General features: G+C 39.5%; 1 protein-coding gene across 6 annotated transcripts in view; it reads right to left on the bottom strand.

Moving 5' to 3' along the window:
- The window catches only part of CRPPA (CDP-L-ribitol pyrophosphorylase A), a 326915-nt gene extending 312607 nt beyond the window's left edge, over positions 1-14308 (bottom strand). For 2 of the 6 annotated variants that reach the window (XM_037003634.2, XM_073238748.1), the window contains exons 1-2: positions 13694-14302; positions 5644-5920 (exon numbers count right to left, since the gene is read on the bottom strand). In XM_037003634.2, coding sequence (XP_036859529.1) covers positions 5644-5920; positions 13694-13956 — 540 coding nt within the window. In that variant the 5' untranslated portion in view covers positions 13957-14302. Of the gene's footprint in view, positions 1-5643; positions 5921-12473; positions 12495-13693 lie in introns of those variants that run through there. The other 4 variants (XM_073238749.1, XM_073238750.1, XM_037003632.2 and 1 more) reach the window with 4 other exon arrangements.
- Between the last annotated feature and the right edge of the window lie 308 nt (positions 14309-14616).

Genomic DNA, 14616 nt, shown 5'->3' with positions numbered 1-14616 from the left:
TAAGACATAACAGAAAATTAAAATTACAGACCAAAATCCTGAAGAATATTGATGCAAAAATCTTTTAAAAAAATATTAGCAGACCAAATTAGGCAACATGTAAGAAGTATCATGATATTTCTTACACCATAACTATCTGGGATTTATCCCAGGAATGGCACAATTGGTTCAGCGCATGCACACACACACACACAAATTAATGTAATATGCCATACTAATAAAGGACACACATGTTAACATCTCAATAGATGCAGAAGAAGCATTTGACAAAATCCAACACTTCTTCCTGAAAAAAGCACCCAAATTGGAAACAGAATAGGAACTTTCCCAATGTGATAAACAGCATCTATGAAAAACCCACAACTGATGTAATATTTAATGGCAAAAGAATGTTTTTCCCTTAACATCAGGAACAAACAAGCATGTCCACTGTTGTTACCAGGTATACAAACACGGTGCAGGAAGCTCCAGGCAGGGTAACTAGGCAAGAAAAATCTATTAAAAGGCATCCAGAAAAACTAAAATTATGTATTTGCAGATATGATCTTGTACATAGAAAATCTAATGAATCCACTAAAAAAACTAGCAGAACTAATAGGTTCAACAAGAGCAGAGGGGATAAGATTGTATTTCTATGTAGTAACAGTGAACAACCCAAAATAAAGATATAATTTACAATAGCTTCAAAAAGATCAGTTGGAAAGCAGTACAACATGAAGACAACTGAAAGCACAAGTTGACTGTCAGCTTCCAGGGTCTTCCTAAACAAAGGGCCCATGGAAAGCGTCACAAGTAAGCATAACTCCTTTGCTGACACTTTTTCACTGACTAGCACTCTCTCAGCTAAATGATATAAACACATATAGAAGAAAGATACTAATGCAAATAGACATGTTCTCCCCACAGTAGTTTCCAGGGTAAGCCATGTTTGTTCAGAAATTAGCATTGAATAAAATCTTCAACTATATGAGCCCTTCTGAAATTCAAACCATCAGTATCATGACACAAGTACTGGACAAAAATCACAGCGACCATAGATGTTTGTAATATGAAGCATGATTCTGAAGTCATCAAATACATTGTCTCTTTGGGAATTAGTCTCATAAACCCAGAATGGAAATTTAACAGCTCAGCACCACAGTGCTTACTTGCCTCTTAGGCTAATGTGGTATCAAAGTATTTGCATATGTCAATGCATGGAAATCATCACAGATACAAATCATCTGATGTGGAATAATGAACCCCACCTCTACTGTTTACTTTTAAAAGCAAAATTGAACAATACTTATCATCCATCAAAGCAGGTGCTAACGTGCATTCCTGCTCAGACATCTGCATTCAAGCTGATTAGGACAATGTACAACAGAATTCCTCTGACTGTGTAATTATGATTTTAGTTGGCTGGGTTGCCTAATAAATGTCTGCAGAATCGCATCTTCAAAGTTAATCATTGGCAATTATGAGATTTTGAATATTTCATGTTTTTAATAGTTTCTTAATATATAAGGAGATGGAAAGTACCCTATTAATTTACTCAATGTATAAAATAAAGTAACACAGAGAGATTCTTCTAAAATAACTATCACTACAAAGCACCCTTAAATGTTAAATGTGGATATGGAGCAAAAAGGCATAAGAAGGCTCTCATTTTACATAAACTTTAATTCCTGGGAATTAAAGGAATACCATTTACCTTACATTTATTATGATGAGAAATATACTTGCATATGTAATCAACTTCACTTCATTTTAGTCCCTAGATACATTCCTCTTTCCTTCATCTACCCCTTCTTCAACTTCATTTGAAGATAAATCATAGAATGGATATACAAAGGTAGGCAGTTTTATATAATTAAGCAAAACAAAAGCTTTCACAGTACCTTCCCCAGTATCAAAGGTCAAATTTCAGCTCATTCTATGGAAGTCGAAGTAATTTAGTGCCTGTACAGGGAATTTAAACCTTTGTCAAAATAAACCTAAGATTTCCCACTAAATAAGTGGAACTCATTGCTTTCTAATATATAAAATCATTTGTTTAGGCCTAAGACTTAAATAAATAGCAATGTTTCTACAGGGTAGGACTTAAGTAAAGTGAATAGGGAGGACTAATGAATTCAGAGCTAAATGATTCCAGAAACACTGAAAAAGGCAAATTGGAGTGATCTGAGTTGGAAGTTGAACATAAAATAGAGCATTTCAGAAGAGAGAAATTGGAGCTTGAGAGATATTTGTAAGATAACATGTGGAAGATAAAATAGGTGCATGCCAATATACTAGAACATGTAAAATAGTCTCAAAGTTACATGTTCATGATTCCATGTAGATAGCATTCTAGAAAAGAAAAAAATATATTAATAGAGAACATGTAAGTGGTTGGCAGGAGACAGGAGAGGAGAAAGGGTCTGATACTAAGGGATAGCAGGAAGGGATTCTTTGGAGTGTTAGAATAGTTGTGTATCCTATCTGTGGTGATTACAGATTCTATGGAGGTATAAATGCTCAGTCGGCATACCCCTCAAAAGTGAATTTTACTGTATATAAATTTAAAACTTACCTAATGTAGGCATGATTTAGACTGCTCAGAAATACTGTGCTCAGTGATAAAAGAGGTTAAAGGAACCATATTTTAAAAACAGAAAGAAGCATCTGAAAAGGGAGTATCAAATAAATAAGAAGAAAGCAAGTGTAGAGTCACAGAGGCCAAGGTAGGGAGGGAGTTTCAAAAGGAAGAGTTGGTTAATACTTTCAAACTCAGCACAGACATCCTCTGCACACACTGGCATACTCTGTACGACACGATTCTGTCAGCCACCTTCAGTTAGCACAAACCCTGCAGCTCCCAACCATATTGCCCTTACTTCAGACACCAGACAGAAGTGGGATCCCCAAGCCACCTATACTTCTGACCAACTGATTGCAAATCCAAGAGGTTCACACAACCTCCATTCCAGTTTACTAATTCACTAGAAGAACTCACAGAATTCAGGGCAATGATGACTATGGTTTTGTGAAAAAGGATATAAATAAATGAGCTAAATAAAGAGACACAAAGGGCGAGGTCTGGGAGAGTCTAGGACACAGTTTCTGTGGACCCTCTCCCCATGGAATCAGCATATCCCTGCTCACCAACCAGGTAGCTCCCTGACCTTCAGTGCCAGGGTTTATTATGAGGATCTCATTTTGTAAGCATGATTAACTGAATCATTGACCATGTGATTGAACTCAACCTCCAGCTCCATTTGCTCCCCAGAAGTTGGGCTCTTCAAAACCCCAAACTGCTAATCACCAGTGGTCTTTTTGGTGATCACCCCCCCATCCTGAGTCATCTCATCTTATTAGCATAAACTCAGGAGAGATCCCAGGACTCATAAATAAACAACCACCAATTACTGGGAAACCACTGAAAACCCTATCACTTAGGAAATCCCAAGGATTTAGAAGCTTCCTGCAAAGAACCAGGGACAAAAGTCAGTCAAATTGCTTAGTCTACAAACTAAAAGAGCACATCTAATTTGGGAATTGGAAAGTTACAGGTGATCTGGAACGGAGTAATCACACAGGAGGGAAAAAAAGCCAGATTGCTGTGCATTGAGGAGAAAATTAGAGGTGAAAAAGCAGAAGCAGTGTTACCTGTTACTTTAAGGAGCTGATGCGGAGGAGAAGACAACATGATTAGAGAGAGACACAGAACAGAGGAGGGCTGAAGAAAGAAAGATATGCAAATAACTAAGTAAACGTCTTCCCTCAGGAGCAAATCTTCAGTAGGTTGCTTTGCTGATGCATCTCAATTTCAATTTATGCTATGACTAGCAGTTCTAGTATATGAAAAAGACAGCCTACATACAACCTGTTAGTCCTTTTAAAAATGATTCTCCCCATATTTTTTGTTTTTCACTGTTTCAACTTCTTATACCCTTTCCAACATTTCCCTTATAGGAATGTCGTTGTTACTACTTTTTCATCTCGATTTATAGTTATGTAAAAATATACAAGTACTTTATATTTAGTGAAAGACTTCTATTTTTGGCAATATAGCAGACTAGTTATCTTGGAAAACCTCTTGCATAAAAAAAAATCAAATACAGGAGAAAGTTTTACCAACAGCTTTCTACAAGCATGGCTCTTAAAAGTGTTTTTTGAAAAGTTTGACTCACAACAAAATGCCACAGGACTAACTAACACACACTATCATAGCCAGGGACCACAGATGTAGGATACAGATGCTGTGTCTTGACAAGATACTTAAGGTTTTAATAAATGAGAAGAAATGAGGAATTAGATCCTGAGCCTGTGCTGTCAAAGGGCAGCCCAAAAAAAGTGCACTCACAAGTCAGGGATGACAATAAGCAAAACTGTCCTGGCCTGGGATCTGAGGCAGACAGGGCGTTGTCCCTGACAAACCATCACCGTGTAGGTTTTATGTAGGTTTGGAGTTTGGTTTAGTATTATATTACCACAGGATCTACAAATCCTCAAGCTGTGAACTAAAACAAAGTGCTTCCAAGTTGGTAAAGCTGCTGGAACCCCTACAAAGGCAACACATGTGTATTTCAGAAACAAACCCTCAACCCATGACCAGAGTGGCCGTGCTGATAACCTTGCCACACGTGGGCTCACAATGCAAATCACAAAACAAAGGAACAAACAAGTCATCATGAGTGAAAAAGTGAAAGAGCAAAAGATCAAGAATTACTATCAGCTATAATGTATAAAATCTGAGAAACAAAGAGATATTACAATATATTATTGTATATTATATAAAATATAATATAAAAATCAAAACAGAAAGAAAAGGAGACCATTTTTAAGTACTTAGTACCCTACTAAGTAGTTCCATATATAATTTCTAATTCTAAAAGCAATCATACAAGTATTAGCAACTATATTTTTACAAGTAAGGAAAATGGGCACATAGAGGTTGATAAAGTTCAATACACACTACACCACAAATAAAAACTGGGAATTGGACCCAAGTCGGACAGACTCCACAGACTGTTATACTAAACCAAGTCTGTGCAATAAAATTTTTTCATCACTGTCCCAAATTTAGACTGCAGAATTAAGTTTAACATCTATTACCTTATTTGTACGTTTTGCATAAGATTAGGAAAAAACAAAGATGATCTGGAGATTACAATGGGTCTTTTGCTAGTGTATGTTTATTTTGGTGAAATAACACACAGCATTCTGTTATCTTAAGATGATTCACTTTAAGGGGTATGACATTGTGCCTGGTTGGTTGATTGTGCTGGAAAAACAACCACTTCTGAAAAATCACAACACAAAATTTGAGTGCAAAGAACTGGAATTTTGTTAATTACATATATTAGGTATTAGGCATTTTTAGATAACTGCATATTTAATTTCATTCCTTTTAAGTCCATTCATATCCATACTCTAGTGACATTATTGCATTCTTCGATAGCTCATAATTCATTGTAAGTGACCATAGCAAAAGAAATTCCAGAATACTCTCACAACCTATATACTATAAACTTCCTAAAACAAATTAGCATAATGTCTAGGTCATCATGCCCATTTTAAATACCTTGACATTTAAATATAGCTCTGTTAAATTAGTAAATAGGGTATTTACTGTGGTATTTATCCCTTTTACCCATTTTCAGAAGTATAAATACTTACCCCATGTTCCTTAGCAGCTGTGGCGACTTTAAGGAGAATGTCTTCCTCAACAAATGGTCTCACAGCATCGTGAATAATCACTACTTCTGGCTTAGAGAGCTTAGAGTCAGGCTGATCTTCTGCCAGTGCTTTCAGTCCACTGAAAATTGACCTGTGGCGGGTCACTCCAGCTTCCACCAGCGAGACGCGTTTGTGCTGATACCTCTGAATAATAGCCTTCATTGTTTCCATGTTCTCTCCAGTTACTGCCACAATGATGTCCTTTATCCAAAATGCTCTAAAAGCAAAGTATGTACACATTTCATATAAATTGACTCTGAGAAAGTAGCCCAAACAAAAAACTGCTACTAGTTTATCTTTGTAGGGAGATTAAAAGCTGAAAGTTAACTATGTGAATTTTATGCATTTTATCAGGTCTAGTAAAGAGGTTGATAAAAATTAGTGAATATTTCACACTCAAGATAGAAACATAAAGACATCAAAGTATATAGTATGAAGTTAGTACTGTGTGAAATATATGTAGATCAGGTAAAGATTTGACTTCACTTCAATTTGAATAACTATAGACTATCAGCAGATTGAGAAATTAATGCAACAAGAATAGGTTTTTAAACTTATTTTTTCCAAATAATTTTCTCTTCAACAGGAGCAAATTGAAGCATTTTTTAATTCCAAAGGTTCTGTCTCCTTCAAGAAGTCCACTAAGTGGACAAAGCTTAATAACTGATCTAACAAACTTTGCCTACACCAGGGTGAAATATTGTAGTTTAAATAGGAAAACTATAATCATCATGCTTGTATAACTATAAAGCAGGCCTGAAAACCTCATAGTTTAATAAAAATATAAAATTAAAGGAATTAATATGTTGTCAGATACAAAACAGTTTTTTAGTTGTAAAACATTCTTAAAGACCTACTGAAATAATGCACTGCAAACAGTTCAAAGCATGGAGTAGCCACTACATTAAATAAGTTTTGCAGACTTCTCTTCAACACCAATGCTAACAGAGGCTAATGTCACAGCAGACTGTTCCATGGCCACCAGGCCTAAACCAGGAAAATAGCCTCTGACCCATATCAACTCCCAATAAAGGTCATTTTAAAATTTAACAGATTTCTTAGCCTGTGAGATCCTGTATATTCATGCTAGAGTTAAAAGTCTTGAACATGCTTTTAGGGAGATGGAAGAAGAGTCTGAAAAATTACCAAATGGCAAAATTAGCTCTTTATCAAAAAATGAAGGACACTGGGTAGCTTTACTCAGTAATTAAACTATCTCCTATGCCTTCTGTTACTGAGCAAACCTTTCCCATAACTCAAAACTCCATTCTGCCTGTGGCTACAATACTACACTGATGAACAAAACCAAGGTCTACTTTACAGACACACTGTCTTTTGATTTTAAGTCCATTCACTTAAAAAATGTTTATTGAACACTAAATAAATGATCACCATTGAGTATACAGTGGAAATAGCCACTGCCTTCACAGAGCTTACAGATGAAACAAATAAGAACACCAATAAACAATGGCAAGTTGCAATCAAGTGTTATGAAGGAGAAGCCCACGCTCCAGGATTGCAGGCAGGTAGAACAGCAGAACAGCGTAAACGCCATGGTACTCCCTAAGGAAGCAGAGTTTGCTCTAGGATCCAAGCACTGAGTAGCAGGAAAACAGCCAAAGGTGTCTGGAGGGAAGGGAGAGAGAGAAAACTGGTATAAGCAGAGACATGGCATGGTCCTGAGGGGCTGGGCAGAAATGGAGTGGAATTCTATGAGCAGGAAGGAAAAAAGCCCATGAAAAGCCTTGAGGCCCCATGCCAGCACTGGGCTGAGCCAGGCCATGGACAGTTCCCAGGCCATATTAGGAGTTTCAGCCTTTAATCCTATAAGTAATAAAAAGTCATAGAAGAGCTTTATGCAGAAGAGGACATTTACACTTACAAGTTAATACTCACCTCCCCCATTGTACTAGACACTGTCTCATGACAAGATGGGAATGGTGGTAGGCAGAGTAACATCCCCCCAACAAAGATGTCCATCTCCTAATTCCCAAAACCTGTGAGTATGCAACCTCGCCATGCCAAAAGAACTTTGCAGATGTGACTAAGTTAAGGATCTTGAGATGCAGAGAACATCCTGCACTACCTGTGGGTCCAAAATAATCACAGGAATCCTTCTAAGTGAGAGAGAGAGAGAGACAGAAGAGTCAAAGGAGATGTGATAACAGAAGCAGTGGTTGCAGTGATACAGGACCACAAGTTCAGGAATGCAAGTGACCTCTGGAATCCAGAAAGCGGTAAGTAGGAGGACTATCCCTAGAGCCACCCAGAAGGAAGGTAGCACTGCCAATACATTTAAGGCCAGCAAAACTGATTCTGGATCTCTGACCTCCAGAAGTGTAACATAATTTGTGTTGCTTTAAGCCACTCAGCTCATGGAAGTTCTTACAGCAGCAACAGGAAACATTTAAGAGCACAAATTCGACTCTGACTACAAATGGAGAATAGATTGTAAAGAGAGAAAAGCTGCAGAAAGCAGGTAGGAGGCTGCTGCTGAAAACAGGACAAGACAATGATAGGAGCCTGGGTAACAGACAGAGCCCATCGATGGGATTTCAGAGAGAAATAAGAGAGCAATTACAGTAGTAAGAAAGATTGGCAAAATAAATCATCACATATTACAGCTAACATCAATTAAGCATTTACTGTGTCTTAAACATTAGTCACATTCTACCTCATGTAATCCTCACACTTTCTCTTTCAATATGGGTAACAAAGCAGAAAGATATCTCATACACAGATACATTATGCTCTGTTTTCCAATACTACCATCTTATGCCAAAAAAATGCTTGAAAAAATTTTTATCATTTTTCATGAAGACAGTACAGAATTCCATTTTCTAAACATAGGCTTCCAGATAGTAGGGATGTTTTGCCCATGGCTTTAGACCTAATACCTAGTTGGTAGATTCAAGAAGTGTTTCTTGAATGAATAGATGACCTTCTTCTATCTCATCCTTCAGAAGCAGTATAACATCTTACAACCCAGCTCCTCCAAGGGCACCAAATACACAGCAACTCTTCATTAACCTGGTTGCTATGAAAGTCAAGAATGAAAGTAGCCTTCCCTATACAATGTAGTTTTGTGGGTTGTTTTGCTTTGAGGTTTTTGAGTGATTTCCAGATCCCAAGACTCAGAGAGAAACAGGATTACATTTTGTCAGACACCTGGGGGTATTTTAGTCACAAATAAACTAAGATAATGCAATACTACTCACAAAATACCAAAGAATAAAATATGTTGTGATCGGTGCAGGAAATAAAAAGGATTCGGGAATAAAAGTGTGAGTTGCTTTTTGCTTTCTTGCCCATCCATCCCCCATTCTTTCCTTTGCAGGCTTAACAATTATACTGTACTTAGATGGTTTAAAATCTTACTGTACTTTAAGTCCTCACCTAGTGACAGTTCCTCTGTGTCCTTTAAATGTGGGCTTTTCCAAGGTTCTGCCTCCACTGGCACAGCTCTGTCCCAAGCAGTCATCTCCCCCATAATTTATCACATCAGATTTTTCCCTGGTCCCCTCCTCATCTTAACCCAGCTCAACCCATTCTTACCACTTCCAGATGATTTTTCTCATGCACAAACCTGAGGCCCACACTGCTGGCTCTTGAGCAGGACCCTCCCTTCAAGGCCCAGCCTCAGTCTGCTTCTCCCTATACCACTTGGTCTCCTCCAGACCCCTCCCACCACCCACCACCCACCACCCACCACCACATTCCCTCATGCCCAGGTCTCTGCTTTGCTGCTTCCCCCACCTCTCAACACTATCCCTGCTTTCTACCATTCTCCCATCCCCATCCAGTCCTGACTGAGCTCTACTTGTTCTTCAGCTTTCAGTTCAGATACGGCCTCCTCCGGGAAGCTTCCCTGAACTGTCATGCTGGGTGCGACGTCCCTGCTCTGGGCTTTCATACTCTTATGACTAGAGAGTCATGAAGCATCATACTGTTCTGTTTTATTTTCTCTCTCCCTCAGTAGGTTGCCAACTCATAGAAAGCAAAGACTACATGCCAGGGCTTGGTATATACTAAACTTACAGTAGTACTAGTAGTACAAAGAGTAAGAGGTATGGATTGTCTGCTAGGTCCCATGAACCATGTAGAATGTTTGTGTGCATTTCACCTAACCTTCACATCAGTTCTATGAACAGAGTCACTGTTATATCCATTTTGCAGAGGACACAAGGCAGTGAACTGAATCATACATCTTGGAAATGAAGGTACCTGGGTGAACCCAATCTGATTTTTAAACCCATACTGTTAAATGCACTAAACTGTTTCTCAGAGGGAAGCTGTAAAACCCAGGAGAGAAAAGATCATGTCTGAATTTTGTGTCTCCAAAACTTCCTTTATGTTATTAGTGTTGAACCTTATAATATTGCTGCATCTGTGGCCAAAAAATGGTCAAAGTTTTTATTTCTTGTAAGCGAAGCAAATGCAACATCTAGCATTTGCCAGGTAGTAGGCTAGATATCAGTGGTACAATAATGAATAAGAAATGGCAGCATTCCTGACCTCACATATTCGATGTCAATAACCATATGTTAAGTCAATCAATGAACACATTAAATAATGTATTCTTCTCTAATTAAGCTTTCTCTTCTCTATTCATTGATTTGTTAAACAGATATTTATTGACATATGGTCTCTGATTCTTAAATTTATAGAAAATAACTATTAAAAGTAATCAAATATATTTCAGTTATTAATACATCATACTGAGTTTCTTTTCAATAGAGAAGTTTTAAGTACATATTCACTTAGATTATTAGGTAATATTGCTCTAAAAGGCAAGAATGTTACTTGTACTCCAAGCTATTGACCTCTGTTATTTTTCATAGTGTATCCTACCAGAAATAGGTTAAAAGCAACTCTTAAAGACATATTGCCTTTTTTAATCAAAATTATACTGAATTAAGTTATAAAGAGGGAGGAAGATAGTGGGACATTATTTGATGTAGTTATTCAAATACTTGTTCCATGAGAAATGAACGAATGAAGTCCTAAAGTAAATCCCAGTTTTTCTGGAATGTCTTAGAATAACTACAAAATAACTATGGTTGATCAAACAAAAAGCAGTAGATATAATTACAAATAGACATACTCATAGCCTTAGACTGTTTCAAACAATTATATAAAGCAAATAGAGAGGTATTTTAAACCAGTATTTCTCAAACTGCAGAATTCAGGACCACTTAGTGTTATCAAAGCAATTTAGTAAGACTAGACTAACATTTTTGGGTAACTGAAACAGAAAAATTAGAATACATAGCAAATAGCAAGGATACATTTTCAATAAATTTTCTTTCAAATATGTGTGCATATATGTATTTGAGTATGCTTGTCACTGAATCATGATGCGAAATGCCATTAACAGGTCACAATAAAAAAAGTTTGGCAAACACTGTTTTAAACAATTCTTGAGAGATAACCGGATTATGCTATTTTGTTCAGCAACCAAGTATATACCCAACACTTGCAAGTCTATAAATACTGTTTGTATTTCAAAGGATTTATTCACATTCTTTACTTGTTATAGAATTAAAAACCTTTCACAGTATTAAAATTTAATAACGTAGAATCATGGGACTGAGAAAGAACTTTACCTCACACAGTGCTTACTAAACAAATATTTGCTTAATACATGGATCTGGTCAACTTCCTTAGCTGAAGACAAGTCCACATGTAACCCCCACAGCCAGATTTGTTATCAAGTTCTCATGAGTATCTCCTACCTAGCACATTCCATAGGTAAATACAAACCTAACCTCAAGCTCCATTACGTCTATCAAAATTTTAAGAAATATGTCTCAGATGTTTCTTTCTCTCTGAATAATGTAAATAGTATTTACAGGAATACTCTACACCTACACTTTAATAAGAACAGTTGAAAAATAGAAAATTTAAACAAATATTTTTAAAAACCAAATGGAAAATCAGGCCCTGTTTCGAACTCTTAAGTGCTCTTATCCAGGCTGTAGTTAGGCCCAAGGGACGGTGGTAGTTACAGCTCCCTGCCCTGACAGTCTTCGTGGACATTAGTCCTCTGCTTTCTACTGTGTTGTAATTTACAGATTTCCATCTCTCCATATCCACCCTGATATTTAACAGCAAAACACTAACTTGGTGTGAAGGGGCTGGCTCCTGATGGCCTTCCCAACGTCATGTCTCATTATGGCCCATGAAGGTATCCCAGTTGTCAAGCCCAGCCTACCAGTCCCTTTCTTATCTCTCTACCTTGAAGGAGCCCCATAGGGGCCACATGGAACTGAACACAAACTCTAACCATCTGACCTATACAAAACATATTCTTACTGTATTTTTTGTACAAATACAGGCCCTACTCTTTCACTTGACTCAGACTTAACCCTTTTATTAATGAAGCATTAAGGCAATTCTTTAGTCAAATTCATATAGCTGAGCAATTACTCAACTAAAAATATCTTAAATGCCTTTCTCTTTCTGAATCCCTAATACAATTAATCACTAAAACCCGTCAATCCCTGTCTTCTAAATATTTCTATCTCCTAGTCCACTCCTACTTTCAGTTTAATTCAAGTAATCAACATTGCTCATTTGAATGAACACTTATGTATGTCTAGTCTCTCTTGTTCAAAGAGAATTTGCAATTATTTTAAGAAACAGGACAGAACAATTTCTTAAAATATACAACAGAACAAAAATTAAAAACTAGTAAAAACTCAGAAAATCTAGTCAGCCATAATACACTGAAACACCATGGATAATTAAATTACTAAAAGTGGACTTACATTGGTCTTGCCAAGTAGTAAGACCAGATATCAACCCAGCCTCAATCACAAATCCAAAGTTGCCTTAACATGAAACATACAAAATGACAAAGAACATCTTTCAAATTCATCTGGAGTTATCAGACTCAAGGAGACAAACATTAACCAAATTAAAAAGAGACTGAAACATGAATTAGAATGCCAACATGTTAATATACAGTGATTATTCTTTATTATGGTAAGGTCTGGAATGCTTTATCAGTGAGATAGCACAGTTTGTTCCTATATGTGTATGGGAAGCCAATTTATATTAAGGTTTTTGATGAGCATGGAATCATATCAAGGAACAAATCATCTTAACCAGTGCCCTTCACCTAAGATAACTCAAGATACCTCATGGGCTGTGGGGAAGGCTGTTCCAGACCTTATTCAAATCCACTGTCAGAGGAATTCCCACCCACACCCAATTTACCACTGCCACCCTGCACCTGAGTCACATGACCAAACCGAAGTTCGCCCAACTGGCTTTTGTTGTCGTTGTCATTTTTGGTATATTTAGCTAAGGTAACCACCCTGAATGACACTTTCTTTCCTTAGACATTTGAAACCATAAATTAGATTTCTGGCAGAGACTTCTACGTCCTACCTCAGACTTGGGAAAACATTTTTTAAACAGTAAATTTAGACACTTATTGATTTTAGCCTAACTGAGCTTTATGCCCCTGACAATAATACCACTGTCATCATTTCTTAGAGCGTTTCCTTTTAGAAACTCAGGTCATAAATAATTATTTAATACCCTTGGTCTCAGTTCTTTGTTAGTAAAATGAGAAAAGTCAGTTGTCTTCAAGAAATAATCTTGATTTATACTTCAATTCCTTCTAAAAGAGAGAACAGGACACACGGGGGCCCAAGCGGTAACTGAGTATCCCCGGGACGCGGACCTTGCCCTCGTTCCCTATCCCAGCTCCACACGCTGGTTTCCCCGCGCCCGGCCGATTCGGGGACGTTAACAAGCTGTGGGCAGCCGCAGCGTCCGTGCGCAGCTGTTACAGGGCCAGCGCTGCCCATCTCGGAAATGCTGCCGAGAATGGAGGCGCCGGGGTCCGGCTCAACGGACGCCGAGAAACGGCGCCAGCCGAGAGCGGCAGCGGGGCAGGTGTCGCGCGGGCTGGCCTGTGCCGACAGGGCACGGAGCGGGAGGCCGGGCCGGGGACGGGGCGCGTCCGGCGCCGCATTACCTCTCCAGGGCCTGCAGGGTGTGGCTGATGAGGGGCCTCTCCAGGATGGGGCAGAACTGCTTCGGGGTGGGGACGCCCATCCTCTCCCCGCACCCTCCCGCCGGCAGCACGGCCGCCACAGCCGGAGCGCGGCGCCCGGCCTCGGCCTCCGCCCCGACCCCGCTCGAAGAGGAAGCCGAGGCCGTTGGGTCTGCGCCGCACAAGCCGAGCACGCGAGGCCCCGGCTCCGCGGGTGCGGGGCCGCCGGGCGGCCTGGGCTCCATGGTGACGCGCGGCGCGGCGGGTCCCGCTCGGCGTAGGCCAAAGCGGCGGTGCGTGCGCGGGCCCTCGGCGGGGGCCACCGGATGAAGGCGCACGAGGGCAAGGGCGCAGCCGCAAATGCGCCGGCCGGGTTGTTACGGGTCCGCGGAGGTCGGTCCGTCTGCGGATCCGCCGAATGGCGACGCCGCCTGCGGCCTCCGCACCGAGGCCAGCGCCCCCGGGAGGGCTGAGTCTCCCGGTTCTACACTTCTGGCAGGCCCAGCAACCGCCGCAGGTGGGAGTCTCGGTCCACCGTATATACCTTAGGGGCCCATTAAACTTGGCAGCTTTGCGTAGGCAGCAAGAGATGAGGACTCCCTCCCAGCCCGCTCCCCTTAAAGAGATTAGCATTCACGTCAAAGGATGAGACAGAGAAACGTGCACCTCAATTATCAGACTTCCGTTACGCTCAGAAGGCTCCATAGTTCGACCTTGGGTAAAGACAGGTGGACGGGTAAATGTTATTATTACACATCAATAAACCAAATTGCCACGATTCCCAAATTTGTTTGCAAATTGGAACCACCTAGGGAGCTCAAAAAGTGCTGATGCCTATGTCCCACACTTGGAGATGAGATGTAACTGGTCCGGTGTGTGGCCTGGGCTTTGGAAAGTTCTTAAAG

This window comes from Manis javanica, chromosome 6 (genome assembly GCF_040802235.1).
Source record: "Manis javanica isolate MJ-LG chromosome 6, MJ_LKY, whole genome shotgun sequence".
NCBI classification, from domain to species: Eukaryota; Metazoa; Chordata; class Mammalia; order Pholidota; family Manidae; genus Manis; species Manis javanica.
This window is presented reverse-complemented; position numbering and strand designations above follow the sequence as displayed.